Source organism: Siniperca chuatsi, linkage group LG12 (genome assembly GCF_020085105.1).
Source record: "Siniperca chuatsi isolate FFG_IHB_CAS linkage group LG12, ASM2008510v1, whole genome shotgun sequence".
In the NCBI taxonomy this organism is placed as follows: Eukaryota; Metazoa; Chordata; class Actinopteri; order Centrarchiformes; family Sinipercidae; genus Siniperca; species Siniperca chuatsi.
Window position 1 is genome coordinate 24,376,038 of NC_058053.1, and position 17,780 is coordinate 24,393,817.

Here is a 17,780-nt window from a genome sequence, read left to right on the forward strand (position 1 = left end):
TACAGATAGTGTTACTACACAAACAGCAGCTAACACACCCACAGATTGCCATTCCCATTGATTCTTATTATATTCTCTTTGACTGGGAATCTAGAGTAGTTTTCCACCAATAATTTTCTGTAGAAAAAATCCAGCACAGCAGTATTTCTTGTGTTTATATATCTATGTGTCTATTTTTCAGTACCTCGTATCCTGTTGTAACATGGCTTTTGATTTTTTTTTTTTTTTTTTTTTTTACTGACTGACTGACATCTGATATCATCTCTGGTGTGTGGGAAATACAGCACGACCTTGTGACTAACCACAGATAATGAACTGTGACATGCTCATACAATACATAGTTATCAGAAAGGATGACCTTCTGGAGATATAATGATGCAGCACTGACATTTTTCTACTTACTCCACTCTGTTTTTGGTCACTTTCTGCCTCATTATTTCTTTAAATTAAATGTAATACAGCAAAATATACAGGCTATGCTTCAGTTTTTGAGCACAAATCAAACTAACTAAAATGCACAAATCATTATTGTTAAATTACATCTTCATTTGTATGTATGTTTTATATGTATGTATGTTTATATACATGGGCCATCATGGAAACAATTAGGTCAGTTTCAGGTGAAACTAGCTAGAGTAATCAACAGATACTCAGGTAGACTCCTTCCTGAGGGCAGGGCTTATGTAACACAGAGTAGCTTAAATTTCTAGTTCCCGTCCCATTTTTTCACAATTGAGAATGACTTCTGGATGGGAGCCGAATCGTCTTGAATCTGAAAACAGTGTCCAGATGACTACGACTGAAACCTTTTCTACGATATATACTTGTTTCTATTTCACAATTGCTTTGGCAATGTAAATGTCTGTTTCCCATGCCAATAAAGCCCCACTGAATTGAATGTATATATCACTTAATATTATTATTAGTTGTATGTTAGAATTGGCTGCCACTGCTGTCATGCTCGACAGGTGATATTAAGGCCTGTTGTACTCTTGACCTGACTTTATAAGCAGAGGATGTAGCCCTTGTGGTGGACTTGAGAGCCATGCCCACAACACACAAGATTTAAACGTATACAAATACACACCAAGATTTAAACGTGTCATGACCTGAAAGCATGTTGTAAGTATCATAAATTATTGTAGTTTAGTTATTGTATTGTAGTTAGTGAATAGGATTATATTGGTGTTTACCATTTTAAATGCGCAGTTGACAAAAAACTGATAAATATCAATATGTGTTCTTTTTGCTTCTATTAATTGAGGCATCAGTGATCATTTCTTTCAAGGGAACAGGGCCTCCAAATGATGGTCGGTTGCTTGCTAACGTGACTGGTGAGCTCATTTGAACAAAGGCTATTTCAGCCCAAACTTATTGCTTTTTACACTAAAGCTTTTTTATTTATTATTTATACACCATGGTGGGGCAACATGAAGTGAAAAACACAAAATTTCTTCCACAACTACTCTGTCCTTGCACAAGGTTAAGAGACTTGTTCAGGCAAGCTGGGCCTGTGTTAGGTCTAGGACTCTGCGTGATCTTTCTGTGTGTGTGTGTGTGTGTGTGTGTGTGTGTGTGTGTGTGTGTGTGTGTGTGTGTGTGTGTGTGTGTGTGGTATCTTGATCAAATGACAAAAATATTTTATCATTCTGGCTAATGACTAAATTTCAAAAAGTTATGTTTTATGTTAAATCATCACCATGGCCCAAAACATTGGCCTAACAGTGTCACCTTGATGACATCCTTCACCAGCACACCCTTACTTGTAGGAAGGGCTTGGTATTGTTTTTCAATACTCCAATATGATATCCGGGTTTTGGTACAGATATCAAATATACTCTTTTTGATGTCTCCGTCTGCAGAGACAAATTCCTTTTTGTGTTCATTTATGAATAAAAGTCAAAACTCAAAAATGCATCAATGTTAAAAGTTATCTTAATTCAAACTTCTTGAATAAAGTTGTACACTGTATTATTAAAATAAATAATATATATTCTATAATATCCCTCCTGTTTACTTAATGGAAGCTAATCAGTGAACCCAGAAACTGTATTCTTTGGCATGCAAACACATCCATTTCTCCCTCTCTCTCCCTCCCTCCCTCTCTCTCTCTCTCCCTCAAGCCAATCTGAGAGGCTGCAGCTGTGTTCTTCAGAGAACAACATCATGATCACATGAAAAAGATGGAAACAAAACAACAGACAGAAAGACAGGAAATGAGACACACACAGAGCAGATCTGATAAAAAAAATAAAAAAGCAGCAGTGTTAATGAGGAGATTATGCTTGATGGAAGTCCACTCCTTATTCTGCAGGCTGTTCACTCTAATACCAACTGTACTAGATGAAATCTCCTGACAACAGACAAATTAATTAGGATGAGTCTTAGTGAAATTACTATGAACACGGATCTGAAAGATGAATTTATATTGATATCTTATTCTGCATGTAGTATATCTATTCTGAAACCAAAAGAACAAAGAGTTTAAATGGGCACAGTAACAAGGACTGGTAAAATTAGAAAAAAGGCCTTGCAGTAATAGTGATTCTTTTCTTTTTATAATTACTCTTTATACCCTCAAAGGTGGACTTGACGCTGTAAGTTTTAAACTCAGTAATTATGTTTTAAAATGTCACTTCCTATGCACCAAGAGGATCTGTTTAGAATATATCATATCTAAAGACAGTCACTAAAATGAAACATTTCTAGTATACTTAAAATGTTTTGACAACAAGTGACAATTTGTGGGCATTTGTTGGCAAAGTTTGAGTTATTGGAAATCAACACACTGGCCGCAAGTCAGAAAGTACTGCTGTGAACACTACTTTTGAAAAATACAGTAAAACAACACCAGAATGAGAAAAAAACTACCTCATGCCAAGTCCTTGTTTCAGCTGGAAATTTAGTGTCCCCTGCCAGCCACTTGGCAAGCAACCAAGCAAATCATTTGGAGGGACTATACTCTTCTAAAACTCTAGGTGGCAGGTAAAACAGCAAAAAAAGGACAATGCATTTTATAGTTTACCAGCCCAGCGGGAAAAATGTATTTGTTTCATGGCCTGCCCAATGAACTATTGTGAACTATAAATGTGGGTATGGAGATGGTCTTCACAGTTATAGCAATCAGGCCTAGCAGCATCTACATGCTGTGTCAAGGCAGAAGTATGATGTTGTTAATCTATTTTTTGGGAAACAACAGGTGCCTTTGATTTTCAGAATGGAAGACAAACCTGCAGCTGAACTTCTGACTGTGGCAAAGGCACCGCTATCGTTAGACTGGGACAAGGCTGAAATTGCAGTGATGTTATCCTTTAAAGCCCCATTTTAGGTTCACAACAATCCAACCCCAAGCTTGATACATTCAGCCCCATAGCCTGGCTTTAGATGTAAAATTGAAAATAGCTCAACAGTGATGATGGATGTGTGAAAAGCCTCTTTTATGTAGGTGAGGTACATTCACTCCTCCATTACCCCTGTTGGACCTACAAACCAGTATGGATGGTTTCATGAGCCCTCTGCACTGACTGCAGCGCCTTGGTATTCTTTCCAGTATGAGCAAGCTTGACAGGCTGTGATTGTGTGTGTGATGGGGCGAGGTGCACGTACAAGCTGGTGCTCCGGTATTAGCACAGAGGTTCTTACACAAATACACACACCAGACACAAACACACCCCAACCTAGATTTACTTTGCATCTGACAGGCGAATGAAGCGTGAAGACACAGAAATGAAATCTAAGATCACACTAAATATGATAAATAAGTGCACTTTGATGTTGGCCCAGGGCTTAAATATGATCTGTGGGGCTTTGATGCTGATTTATGGCCCTATCAGAGCGCAAAAGCAAAGCTATTGCCCTGCAAACCTAACAATAACTGGCAAGGCAAAAAGTGGTGAAACCAGGTTACTTGTGGTCACAGCACTAAATTCCATTATGAAAGGGATGCAGTGTGAAAAAGTTGTGCTTGTACATTTTCCTCTACCTTTGGCTGAATGCTTCTCATCACAAGCAAAACAACACACACTTAAAACATGGGTCATCACAGCAGAAAATGTAACCCCTAATACTGATATTATGGGTATGAATGCTACAGAAGCAGATGTACGATACCACTTAATGTTCCAGTAGCATGGGTGCACAGACACTGCAGAAGCACAATAATATAATGACTCTGTGTCACCAGCAATGGTTCTACTTGTCTCTTCTAATGGTGCTGCTCACTCGCAAAACGTTCATTGACAGTAATATCAAATTGCCTACTAAAGCTAAAAGTGCCATCAGCTTTTAATCAAAATGTTAAACTCCTTTTCTAGTATCAAATGCTAAACTGCTCAAAGCCAGTTTTCCCAAATTGGTCATCTAATAGCATGAAGTCTGGGCTTCGAGAGTCTTTCTTGCCAGCAGCCAGGTGTTGGGTGTCATGTGGGCAGAACCCATATGATGTGAGGGGTTAAGACCTGTGGGTAAAGATTGTGACACCTTTGTACAAAAAAGTTTTGGGTGGAATAATTGAAAGGTTCACGGGGGATGGGAATAGTCTTCACAAAATGTACTCTCAAACCTTCCAGACACAGGAGTCTCCATCAGTATCTTATTATTTTTCAGATAGCATTTAAGAAAAAAAAAAAAAAAGACAGGAAGGAGCAGAGAGGAGACTGTTGCATCTTATATGAGCTATTCATACTCATGCAGATGCCCAGGCAAGTTCACTCAGCCAGTGGAAGACCCACTGGTAGATGATCTGATATTTACTGGACCATGGAGCCAAATAATCATTCAGAATTGCAGTATTGAGCAATCCCTAAACTGCAAGAGGCTGTTTTTCCCCTCAATAGAGAAGATGATCCAGACAGAATCCTAAAATTGGTACTCCAGTGCTGTATCAAATCCCTGGCCTACAAATGAAGAGAAAAACTTCATTACAATGGAACTGCCTATTTTCCTGTGCTTGTGAAAGAGGTAATGTGGGTAACGCGTTGCCCTAACAAAACACACACATAATGATATATAATATGATTTTCCTCAAGATTGCGCAGCACTAACTGATAACTGTATATTCACTAAAAAGCACAATCATAGCCAAATTGTGGTTCATTTTGGTGGCAGATGGCAAGCCTGTCAAACCTACTGGGCACTTTGGCAAGTACCCAGCATGAATGCTCATGTCGTCATTTCCAAACTCAGACAGAAATATAGCCGCAGGCGGCAATGGGCAGGTTCAAACCCTTTTTCACTCAATGGAAGGAAGCAGCTAGATCGGCCAAAAATTAAAGTTGCAGGCAGCAACGAGCAAAGTTACTTCAGCTTACTTAATTCAGTTTGAAAGAAGGAGTGACACCAATCACACACTTGTTCCATCATCACAAAGCATTTCAATAATTGCACATTCCAAGTGCCGCTAATCGCCCCCTCTTCATCGGATTTAAACAAAACTGGGTATGTATACGCAATGCTGTATAAAAAAAATGTCGATAGAGTAAAAATTCAAAAAGTTGTATTCATTTTACTGTTTTTGACATTATGCAAATTAGCAAACAATCCATCATTGCAGACTTTCATGGTCCCAGAGGCTTTTTGCGAAATTTCAAGTCAATCTGACTCGCGGTGTTAGAGGCGTGGCCTTTCGAAAATTGCATTTTTGGGCCTTAATTATAGCGCCACCATGTGGCTGATTGGGCTCAAATTTCTGTGGAAGCATTTGCACATCATTTCCAGTCACTGGGCCAAGTTTCGTGTTTCTAGCTCATTCCAGGTCATGGCAATTTGAGCTGCGGCATAAGACAAATAATAATAATAAAACAGCACAAATTCAATAGGGTTCTACCGCTTCGTAGTTTGAACCTAATACCTAATACTTCATTACAATGCTGTTTTGTCAAACACTGACAAAAAATTGCAGCTTCTGCGATTTGGATATTGCACTTAGCCATATTGCGATTTCGATAATATTTCGATTAATTGTGCAGCCCTAGTAGGGATCATATGACATTCGAGGACTGGACGTATATGTATTCACAACAGCAGAGTGAAAAGTATCAGCTCTTGTACTTTGACAGAGCTTTGTATCTGTCTGAAGTGCATCTGCCAGAGTTTGTCAGTCCCAGAAGTCCAGTAAAACCAGTTTAACCCACAACCCATCTTGCTGGCTCATGTTATGTAACAGTCACAAAAGGAAAAAACTTTCCAAGTTAGCATATAGATTTAAAAATACTAACAGCCAGACAAAATGTTTCCTTGGTTGTAAACCTGACAGGATCATGGGTGAGTATGTGACTGACAAACAGAATGACTGAATGACTTTCTGAGCTGGAAGGAGAAATTGTCTTATAATCAGGGTCATTGTCTATATAGAATATAAGATTATCCTGATATACTATATATTCTATAATGATAATAATACATATAAAATCTTCTAAGAAATTACGACGTGATGAGTAGTGTTAAAGGATCTTTGTAAAGACACAGCTCATGTTTAGGACATAACAATAAACATTGTATCAGCGAGAGTAAACAGCAAAGCACATGCAACTGCTTCACAAATCTACTGCTTACAGTTCTTCCTCAGTGTTGTTAAAAACAAACACCCATAACCGACAAAGATGGTCAAAATGAGAATATAGTACAGTACTGCCAAACAGCACAGGCCAGATGTGTGCAAAGCCCTTTAACCATATTCTCGGGCATTTTAAATGATTGTCAATATCTCAACAATTCACTAGAACAAATGGATTACCCCATGGCAAATAGAATAATAACATTTGCTCTCTCAAAAGCTTTTATACTGTAAGACTATTAACAGGGTGAACTTGTGAAAAGAGAACTGGTTCTGTGGGGTTTTCTGTGGCCAAATAAAGTAAAGGTGAAATTATTATGAGACTGCCTGTGCTCCTGAGGGTCTCTTTAAATGGTAGCACGCCTCATTTTCCAGGGGCTGTTTGAACCCTGGTCCTCTGGAGCACACAATGATGATTTTAAGAAGAGCTAAGCTGCTATACGCAGAGAAATGAACATGACAACAGAACGGACATGAATGCTTATGCAAGGTTAAATTCACAGGGAGCATTTTTGAGACTTTAAATTTGCATTAAACTAATTTAAAAGAGATCTCAAAAGGTATTATTCTCCCTCCTCAAAACCTAAAATTGTCATCCTCGGGACATCTCAGTCACTTCTTCTTTTATCTCACTTCAACAAGCCACTTTGGCCCATAACTCTTAAATTCAATCAAACATGTACTGAGATATTTGTTATATCTAGTTGTATTCTTGAAAACTGAACTCAATGAACATGTTCATAAATGTACATCATTATACTATTTTAATAAAGCAGTATTAATTTATTTTTAATTTTGAAGGCTGAATTCCATGATACCCTTGTCATAAAGTCCAAGGTGGTGAGCTTTAGCTGCAATTAAAAATACACAAAGTAGATCACAAAGCTGAAAGGGGCTTTAAAATCAGTCACATCCAGCTTCCTTAACATTATGCTGTTGATCATAGAGGAAGAAGAATCTTCTGCTACCTGTCCCTGCTCCCTGAGGAACATCTCTGTGCCAAAATCTATGGGTACATCATTTAAACAAATATGGATGCATTAGCCAAGAACAATGACAGCTCACTTGACAATGCAAAGGACATTGTATGTGTTTTGTTTCTTTTTTTTAACAGACAACAGACCTGGATCATGTAAAAAAAAATCATCGTCACACTCCCTAACATCAAAAGTGCCCAGACATGCAACCTAGTCACGTTTTGCTCCAAAAACTCCTGTAACCCATCACTGAGTCCCTTCTCATCCCTGCTATAAACTGCCACCTCTGGAGAAGCATGAACATCTCCAAGCCTCCTACCTTTATGTTTCAAAAAATCCATTGTGGTTCCGACTATGACACACAGCAGCACCTGAGCCCAGTACTGTCTGCTCCTTCCGAGTCGCTGGACACCAATAATTACGTTATTTCCAGCAGGCAGAATCCCAAGCTCTAGATGGCTTTCAGGAAGGAAAAATGAGGGCACCACAGGGGACAAGGAGGCAACACTCAATGGTCCCCACTGTGAAACTGTTTGAGAAATTGCTTTTAACACCTTGCCCAGCACCTTGCCCACATTAATAAAACTAATGACCTCCTAGACCAGCATGAAGGAGACCTTTCCTATAAAATTATACTTTCCACCTACTGTTTGGTATTTTGTGCATTTTATTTCAGCCATAAGTCTTTTGTCATCACAAAATAATACATATGTAAGGATGCAGCATGATTCATATATGTATGCATTATGCCAATCAAATGGTACTGTATATGTAATTACAAAGAAAATAACTGCTTCAGTTTGCAGGTACTGAACTGCTTATAAATAAATAGAGGCTCTGAAAACCCACAGAGCCTGACATTCAAAATGCAATCAATCAGAAAACATAAAAACAAGGTGCCTCGGTAGCTCACCTGGTAGACCGCATGCCATTAAGGCTGAGTCCTTACTGCAGCGGCCAGGGTTCGATTCCATGGCATTGCATGGCATCCCCTCTCTCTATCCCACCTTTCCTGTCCCTCACTGCAGCTGTCACTATCCAATAAAGGCAAAAATGCCTGAAAAAATCATCTTAAGAAAGAAAATGTCTAAAAATATCAGTTTAACTTGACAGCGTCTCGGAAAACATCTCGAAAAAACACTGCATGATTCCTAAATATGAGGTTACCATTTTGTTAGAGCATCCTGAAAATTAAAGCTATGTAGCTTTTACATTACAAAACAGCCTCCAGTACTGATTTGCTTGCTTACAGTTAGTAATTAAAAAAATGTATTGAAATGTAATATAATTCCTTTTAACGTGGCTTGAGTCAGTTGGGAATAACAATTGGTAGCAGGGCATGAAACTTGTCCAGCACAGTGGATTCCAAATAGCACAAGACACTTAGAGTAGCCAAATATGAATTTGATTTAGGAGGGGGAAAAAAGCCTCAAAATGATGGATGGCAACCAGCCAAAGAGGCTGGACAAACCACACGACAAATATAAAAGCTGCAGCCAAAATTTACCAGCATTTGGCTCATAGCAGGCCGTAATTTCCGAGCCTGTTTAAGCAGTTACTAAAGCTTTTCAAACAGCCTGTGTTCTAGCTCATCATGTTCAACCACGTCTCCCCGTGGGACAGTAAGACAACACTGTGGCCAAGGTGATAAAATTTCTCCTGTATAAGAACTTAAACATTTACACTGAATGGAAACACAAAGCGTGAGAGTATTTAGAGCAACCCTAGCTGCACAAAAGGACGAGGGGAAAAAAGGAGGAGGAGGAAGGAACACCTGAGCTGACGTGTATCTTAACGTTCAGAAGAGTGTATCACTTTACAAACTCTGCAATGCCCCTGGGTGTCACAAGACTCACAACAGACTGCTGAAGTGATGAGTGTCAGTCATTACACCTGCTTTCGAGGCCTAGAGGAAATATCTGTGTGTGATGTAACTTGGGTAAAGAACCAAAAATAAACCTAGTAATTACTAATATTTAAGAAATATTGTTGCAAAAGTTTCTTCTCTTAATCTGTCATAAGAAAATAAAAAATCTCCTTAAGATGTGACTGGGCAGTTTGTGTCACACACCAGATATACAAAAAAAACAAATACAAACACTTCCATTGTTGGTCCTTACCTGTGTCTGTGCTCGTCATGTCCTCCCTGTCCATGTATGATCACCTGTCCAGAAGCGTGCTTCCCCTCTTTGGGCGAGTCAATATGAGGGATGAGCACATCTTCCAAGCCCAGGTCAAAGCGCTTGTGCTTGGAATTGTCCGGGAGGAAGAAGAAGGCCCCGAAGCATAAGGTGATGAAGGCACTGAGAATGAGGAGGAGGATGAACTTCTCTGAGAGCCTCAACGTAGCCCTGTGGTGCGGGAAAGAGGAGGCACCCGGCGACAGAGTGGGTATCCTGCGGCCCGACAGCGGCAGGAGAGCCGGAGTCGTCATGTTTTGACTGTTGAAATGAACTTAGCTTGGGGAGGAGTTAGGGGGGCAGGGTGGGGTGGGTTTACAAGTGCCACAGGTATTGTTGTAGCAGCATGCACGAGCTGGGTGACTTTATTATCTCATCCCTGCATTGATAAGTCCAGAAACCAAAAAAGGCAGCGGTCCCTCAGTGAAGGAATGACTGGTCAGCAGGAAAATGGTCATGACAATTCTGAAAAAAGGGAGATTACAGGCAAAGAGTTAGCATTGAATAGAGTTGACGAGTTACAACTAAGTCATAGAAACCCATTTACAGCGTAGTTACCAGAGACTTGCCACCATTTTAGAAAGATCTGATCTGTCCCTCCCTGCATTTTAACCGCCCTACCTCAACACAGTCAGTATTCTCTGTGTTCTGTCAGGATAGAAGAGCTGATACCCTTTATATTCTTTCCTTTAGTTGTCATTTCTCCACCTTGGCAGCATGTCCCCTGTAACCACTAGTATCATGTCTGGCTTCTATTGAGCCTAACAGCGCTGAATTACGATCAAACACATAGTGACAACTCAAGAAACTGGTATGTCATATATCAAGTGATAGCTGAAATACTAGAGTAATAAACAATCCTCTCGCATGCTATGGTGAATTTAACAACATGTCATCTCAAAAATAAATACCTCAGAATCGCTCACACACACAAAACACTTAATCCTTTGGCCATGAGAAAAATGACAAACATATTTTCCAGAGGCTTAAGGTATCAAGAGGCGGTGCAATATCTGAGACCATCACCTGCCCTCTGCGCATAGTGGCATCTCTGCCAGGACTAAAATTACAGAATGGAAACCAGCTTTCTGTTTTATTCCATTGCCGTATAGCTTGCTATCAGACATTAATCGTGATAAAATGACAAACAATGACAGAGATGAAGAGCAAGATCAGCTGACATACAAATCCTCGTGCCATTCGCATCCATCGGAGTCGACTGGAATGACAATTCACAGTTGTGTGGCGACCCTTTGCAAGGGGGGCAGGACATGCAAGGTAAAAAAAAATACACTGCATGCACGTATCCTGTGCCGTATTAACTTTACATCTAAACTTCAATCCTTCTGGCAGATCCCCATGTGGCTGCATTTTAAAAAGGCACGGGCTTTATTCCTCCGTGACCGCATATGTGGAAAGAAGACGTGCAGCAAATGTTCTATTTCGCTCGGCAACTGCTCCAAGTGCTAATGTGAAGGATGGATGGAAATCAAGCGAGTAGCCCCTTAAAACACTAACATAAGCGGTCGTATTAATGGGGGAGGTCAAGCCAGCTAATGTAAAATAAGTGTTTATCTGAGCCTATGTATTTTATCCAGTAGTTTTCCATCGGGTCTGTATGGAGCTACGATGCCTCGGAGTCTCTACACAGAATACCAAGTTCATTCTCTGACAGTGCCAGCCTGTGTGAGCTGATTAGCCGATTCAGAATGCTAGCTAACAAGCGAACGAGAGGCTAACTTATCCAGCTAACGTTGGCTAGCAGAAAAAAAAAGAAAACGAACAGCGGAAAATAAACTGCCAGCCAATGCTCAGGAAGAAACATGCATAAGTATAAGTATTCCGACATACGCGTTTGGGCTCGCTGACATTTTAGCTACCCCGTGGGTGGTAAAGCCTGAGCTTTGAAACCAATAGCCTACTGAGGTGCTAGCTATTTGGCTAGGTTGCTAACGCTAGCTAGCTGGTTATCAACTGACAGAGGCGGTCTCTTGTGTAGACGCCGCTGTGTGCTGCATCACCACCTTTCTCATTTGCTCGGTGAAAATCGATGCCAGTCGGGATTCCCGGTCCGCCTTTTGGAAGAAGTCGCTGTAGCAGGTGTCCTCATGTCCACGAATGTGGTAACAGTCGTAACCTGCTCCGGTTGAACCGTTCACCGTCAGTTCAGAGCCACATAGCGTTACAGCTCCGCGGACGTTGAGAGGATGTTGATGACTGGCCGCTCTATCGGACTGCAGCGACGGACTGACTGACTGAGCTGCTGCTGCTGCTGGTGCTCGGCGATCCAGCATCAACGACTCAGCCTGCCCGAGTTAGGGACCGTCTGACAATTTCGTTAGGCTGAATTACTGTATAATATGATTTCTAACAAGGCAACCTTAAAGTTAAAAAAAAGTCACATCCCCAGTCTGCTGTGGGACCAACTGTACTTCCCCTTGAATCAGTGATAGTAATTTGTAATGCTTTAATGCAGCTGTGCGATGCATAATTTCACTAAATTTGCTAAAACGATGTAACCCCCCCCCACACACACACACACACACACACACACACTCAGATTTTGTAAAATCCCAAATATAGGCTACTTTGTGAAAATTATTCAGTAACGGGAAAAGGTATTCATATATTTAAGTTAAGTAAAAAATGAGTAAAAATACTCAATTACAAATTAAAGTCCTGCATTCAGAATTTAATTTCAGTAAAAGTGTAGAAGTATTAACACAAAATGTACTTCAAGTATCAAAGTAAAAGTACTAATTATACAGCAGAGTGACCTCTGCCAGTATTACATTAGTATATATTAAATTAATTGATTATTTTGCTGATGTATACACTATTGTAATAATATTGTAGCTGATCAAAGCAGAGCTAGTAAAATACTCAAGTAAAATAGTAAAATACTATTAATAATATTAATTTAATATACTACAAGTAAAGTACAGTTACCTCAAAACTGTACTTAAGTAAAGTACTTCAGTATATTTACCTAATTACTTTACACCACTGGAATTACTGATGTCTGAAATGTTGCGCATGACTACAATCAAACTACTGTATTGTTGTGGCGCCTAGAGCTAGTCAACAGAAAACTAATATGCAACTATTTTTAAATGATAGGCCTACGTTTTCAGGCAAAAAACCCCCAAACATTTTCTGGTTCTAGCTAGTTTGTTTATTTGATTTTTGCTATTTTTTAGACCAAACAAATTTAAAATTGTTAGTTGCAGCTCCAGTAGTGCCGCCAATCTCAGGCTTCCAAGATATTGTGCATGACAGAGGGATGGATGGATTTCATAATTTCATTGTGGGGAACAAAACATGGCTATAACCTACACTGTCGCTGTCCTAAATCACTTTGAAAAATATGTGTGAAAAGGGGGTGGCCGGTGTCATTAGATCAGATGGGGGACTTTAAGAAGGTCCCAAGCCAGAGGGACCCCTCAGATGCAGGGTGACTATATCAGTGACAAATATTCCACTCATTTTGACCTGAATTGTAGTCCCCTTAGATGACAAATAGCAAAATAATTCTGCCAAGATTTGTCAAAATTCAATCAATGATGTATTAGATATTGTATGTGATATGGATCTGAGCAAACAAACAGAGCGGAAAGATAGTGGCCTTCCCCACTAGATGGATCAAGTGGGGTGGGAGTTTGGGGGCCAGTGTCAGATATCTCAGCGCTGGCCTCTTACACACTTAAAGAGATTTTATGGAACAACAGAAAACAAGATGTCCTCTGGCTCTGTCCTCAACCTTCTGAGCTCGTATGTGACTGAGCTCTAAAGATGAACAACTTCATTATGCAGACAGTAATGAGAAGAGTTTAATGTGAACTTTCGTTTGACCCAAGTCCAAACTTTATTTGTAAAACAATTAAACAAAAGAATGTACATCATGTTTACTATCTCTGGCATGCAATTTGCCTAACTAGTTATCCTTGTATTTAAACAGATAGTCTCAGTGAGATCAGAGATCATAGATAACAGATGTCTGTGTCAAAAACATATGAAGTATACAGTATAAAAACATGAGACAAACAAGCATTATTCAAAAGCACAATTAACATACACAATAGAAAACTGAGTCAAACATTAAACAATTACAAATAACGCTCAGAAGGTGCGAACTGAATGTTTTGAATAACAATTTTACACCTGAAGGTTAATTTATTCGTCATGTTCAGTGCTACTCACAGCTGTATAATGTCTTCTGTGGCTCTTGAGGATCTTTGTCAATTGTGAGAAAATAACGATGATGTCATTGGGGTTATCTCAGTTTAGGCTTGAAGACTTCAAATTTACAACAGAAAGCCTGCGTTACAACTGGAGATGTGGAGTTTGAAAGATGTGTGTGTTCTCCAGGCAGGGAGGCTCTAATAAAAATTTACTGTCAAGTTGCATTATGGGAAATTTAGGATCCAGTGTTTCCAGAGCTTAACAAACACTAGAGACTAAAAGTTCAAGTATCTCGGCCTCTGCTGCTTCGATTTTGACCATTCTTTTTCAAATTTGTCTCTTTTGAGTCCCCCGACTTTATGAAAGTGCAATAATAAATCACTCACCCCTTTTAAGTTTTGTTATTTTTCTAAGTCATTGTATTTGTAAGAATCATAGTATTTAAAACAGATTTTATCAAGTCCAGAATAAGCATAGGTGTGTTAAAGTCAAAACTACATCCTGTGATCTTTTCACTTTGTTTTGACGTGAGCAGAGAGCAATTTTCTTCTTAGTTAAAGAGGACAATCCCATCTTTACATACAAGATACACAGTGAGTGAGGATTTACTGTAACCACCATGTTGAAGTGGAAGGCATGCATACACAGTATCATTACACTAAGTACAGACATAACTGTTGACCTTACGATGGTCTTGAGACTTGCATAAATATAACCCTATAAGAAAATGAGACATCAGATAGAGACAATCAGCTGATGTCTTAGTCATGTTTTGGCAGCTATGCAGCAGCACACTACTCTATTCACTACACTGCCTGGATCTATACATCATAAATGGTCGCCGCAAAAAATTGAATAATCTTATCAAATGCACTCTCCTTTATCAAATGCAGCATGAGCTGCATTGCCAGGAAGGACACAGTTTATCATATTAGTCCCCTCGTGTATGCCGAGAACTTTTTTTCCTTTCTTGGCCCTGACAACGTGTGCTCTGTCTTCTTTTTCAGCAGAGAGACACCGCTGAATATGAGACAGGTGTCACTTTGCTTTCAGGAGCGTTTCTTCCACTCTCAGGGATGTTTTCCCTTCGCCCTGGCCAAGAACACACTCCTAGCCAAGAGCTCGCTCTGCGCTCTCTGCAAGTGAAGGGTGTAATTTGTTATAAACCTGAGCGATGACACTTCTCCTGCTGCTGAATAGCTGGCTTTCCTGTGGTGTGATTTGGGTGAGGGCCACAAACCTGGCTGAACCACAAACTCTCAAAGTCATGCCACCAACAAAGGTGACCATGATTTGTTCCACTGTGTTGAGTCGTAGAGCACCGAACTTCAGTCTCTCATTTCGGCAGAGCAAGACGTGAATACAAGTAACCACATAAACATACAACCCACCATTTCAACATAAGTACATATTATACAAAAACTGACGATTGAAAGCATGAGAAGGCATTTAGGCCTTGAGCAGCGTTAAGTGGGTGTGCAAAAAAGCACTGCTGTAGCACCACAGTGATAATCTTTTTTCAAAACAGTTTTCAAAGGGACTATTTCTTTGGTAGAAAGTAATTCTAGTGAAAACGTTTCACAGCAAAGTCTGTCAGAGTAGCTTTGACACTTTCTGTAATGAGATGTTGCCATTATTAATTTTAAGCAAGACATACTAGCATTGTGGCTCTAGGAATGGCAGTGTTGGTGAGTGAACCACTTTGGTCCCGACTGAAATATCTCAACAAGTATTGGATCGATTGCCATAATTATTTGTACACACATTCATGGATGCATGGATGGATGCATCCTATCAACACTTTTGATACAGGAACCCACGGTGCCTAGAGGATGATTCATAAAAACTTGATCCCCTGACGTTTGAATTTTGTCCAATTGGTTTAAAATCAAATACCTGCAAAACTAATGGCATTCCCGTCAGCCTCAGCTGTACTTTGTGTGTAGTGCTAATTAGCAAACGTTAGCATGCTAACACTCTTAACTAAGATGGTGAACATGGTAAACATTATACCTGCTGAACACCATGTTGACATGGTCACTGTGAGCATGTTAGCATGCTCACATTAGCATCTAGCTCAAACCAGTGCTGTGCCCAGGTACAGTCTCATAGAGCTGCTAGCATGGCTGTAGACTCTTAGTCTTGTTTAAATGTAATTTTTTAATGCTATGAGGACAACAAACAAAATTCCTTTCACCTCAGTTGTATTGGGGTGGACAAATGAAACAAAAACTATCTGCTTGATTAGCTGCGACTAGAGATAAGTAAGATGTTTTATGTTATACATTTTTATGTTTTTTGTAATTTGGGTAGACTGATAGATAGCTCCCTGCATATATCTCCCAATCAGTTTGAGACTATATGCTAACTCATGAAAATACTCCACCGCTCACTTCAGCAACAGGACTCTGTGTTTGAAAAGGAGGACTGTATTTTTTTATCCCTTTGTGTTTCACTGTGAATGCTCCATATTGAAGTAGAGCTTAGCAGGCAGTTAGTCTGCATTGTGACACTGTCAGCCCACATACCAAAGTGAGCTTTTCTCTGACAGGTAATCTATCCATGTATAAAGTTCAACCATAAAGACAGTGTGCGGAGCCAGCCAGCCGCTGAGTCCATCAGCTGGTCCTTGAGCTGCCACCGGCTGCAGCCTCCCTCTCAGCAGCAACAACAGGGCCAATGGGACGTCTAATTTACAGGACACCCCTCAGTGAGTGAATTAGTGGCAGTGCTGCGGCGTGCAGTGTAGTAATCACGGTGAAGTCCTCCCTTCGGAGAGGCGTCACTATGAGTCACCCTCTCCGCTTAGCGAGGAGGGCCATTTGGGTTTGACGCCAGGGCCGGTGGGGGTGCAAGGAGACACAGAAACCCAAAAGAGCTGAGCAGACACAAAAAGGCTGACAGTTTCCAAATCACAGCCAAGTTGCAGAGAAGGAGGTGCATGGTAGTGAGAGAAGGGAGGGTGTCCTTTGCTTCAATGCATCTTTGATTATCATTGTCAGAGGGATGGATTGCTGGACTGGGAAGGATTTATCACACATTTCACACCCACAAAGAACAATGTTTGCAAAGACAAAACACTCATTCTATACCCTTTGTGGAAAGGAGGAAGAATAAGCAGAAAACAAAACAAAAGGAACACAAAATGTTTACAGGAGGCCTTGGCATGACATGAGATGCTGTATTCAAGCTGGTAAACACAACCAAAAGCCATATTCCTTCTGCTCCTTGCTTGACAGGATGAAATGGACAGTTTCAACCATGTGAATGACGTGCCGGACTAGAGCACCTGAGGAAACCCGCCTGTCAATGCTCGGGCAAGGTCAACTGCAACTTTTGGCTCTGGTGGACAGCAGCATGTGTGTGTGTGTGTGTGTGTGTGTGTCTGAAGTGTCAATCCCACGCTCTAGTGGCAATAACTGCATATAGAGCTGAGAGGGACTCTACAACACTCTTGATTTTTGACATTCCAGTTAATGGTGCGACGCAGCGCCTTCCCACACTGTCAAGAATAGTGATCATGAGTCCCTGCAGAGAGTGTGGCATGATGGGTAGATAAACAGAGATTTGTCCACATGATTGTGCAAAGCACATCTTCTTTATGCTGTAGCAAACCTCCAATCTGAATTGTTACAATTTAGGTTTAGGTTTAACTGAAACAATGACTTTTTAACCACCCAAATTCAATGATTCCAATATTCTTGTTAAATTCCCATTAAGTGACTTGGAATTTGTTTTCACATTTCACTGTAGATTTCATGGAAGCATTGTATGCATGAACTATTGCATTAACTGGAAAACACGTTCCCTATGTAATTTTTTCCTAAATATTTGGAAAACTTCACTTGAATTTTAAAATAAAGTCTCTAAAAGCGACAACTCTAAAAT

At 40.1% G+C, this 17,780-nt stretch overlaps 1 protein-coding gene across 4 annotated transcripts in view; it reads right to left on the reverse strand.

Moving 5' to 3' along the window:
• man1a2 (mannosidase, alpha, class 1A, member 2) overlaps nucleotides 1-12,036 on the reverse strand; it is a 123,766-nt gene extending 111,730 nt beyond the window's left edge. Inside the window, exons 1-2 of one of the 4 annotated variants that reach the window (XM_044216115.1) lie at nucleotides 11,735-12,035; nucleotides 9,651-10,175 (exon numbers count right to left, since the gene is read on the reverse strand). In XM_044216115.1, coding sequence (XP_044072050.1) covers nucleotides 9,651-9,964 — 314 coding nt within the window. In that variant the 5' untranslated portion in view covers nucleotides 9,965-10,175; nucleotides 11,735-12,035. Of the gene's footprint in view, nucleotides 1-9,650; nucleotides 10,176-10,895; nucleotides 11,503-11,561; nucleotides 11,581-11,734 lie in introns of those variants that run through there. The other 3 variants (XM_044216118.1, XM_044216117.1, XM_044216119.1) reach the window with 3 other exon arrangements.
• Between the last annotated feature and the right edge of the window lie 5,744 nt (nucleotides 12,037-17,780).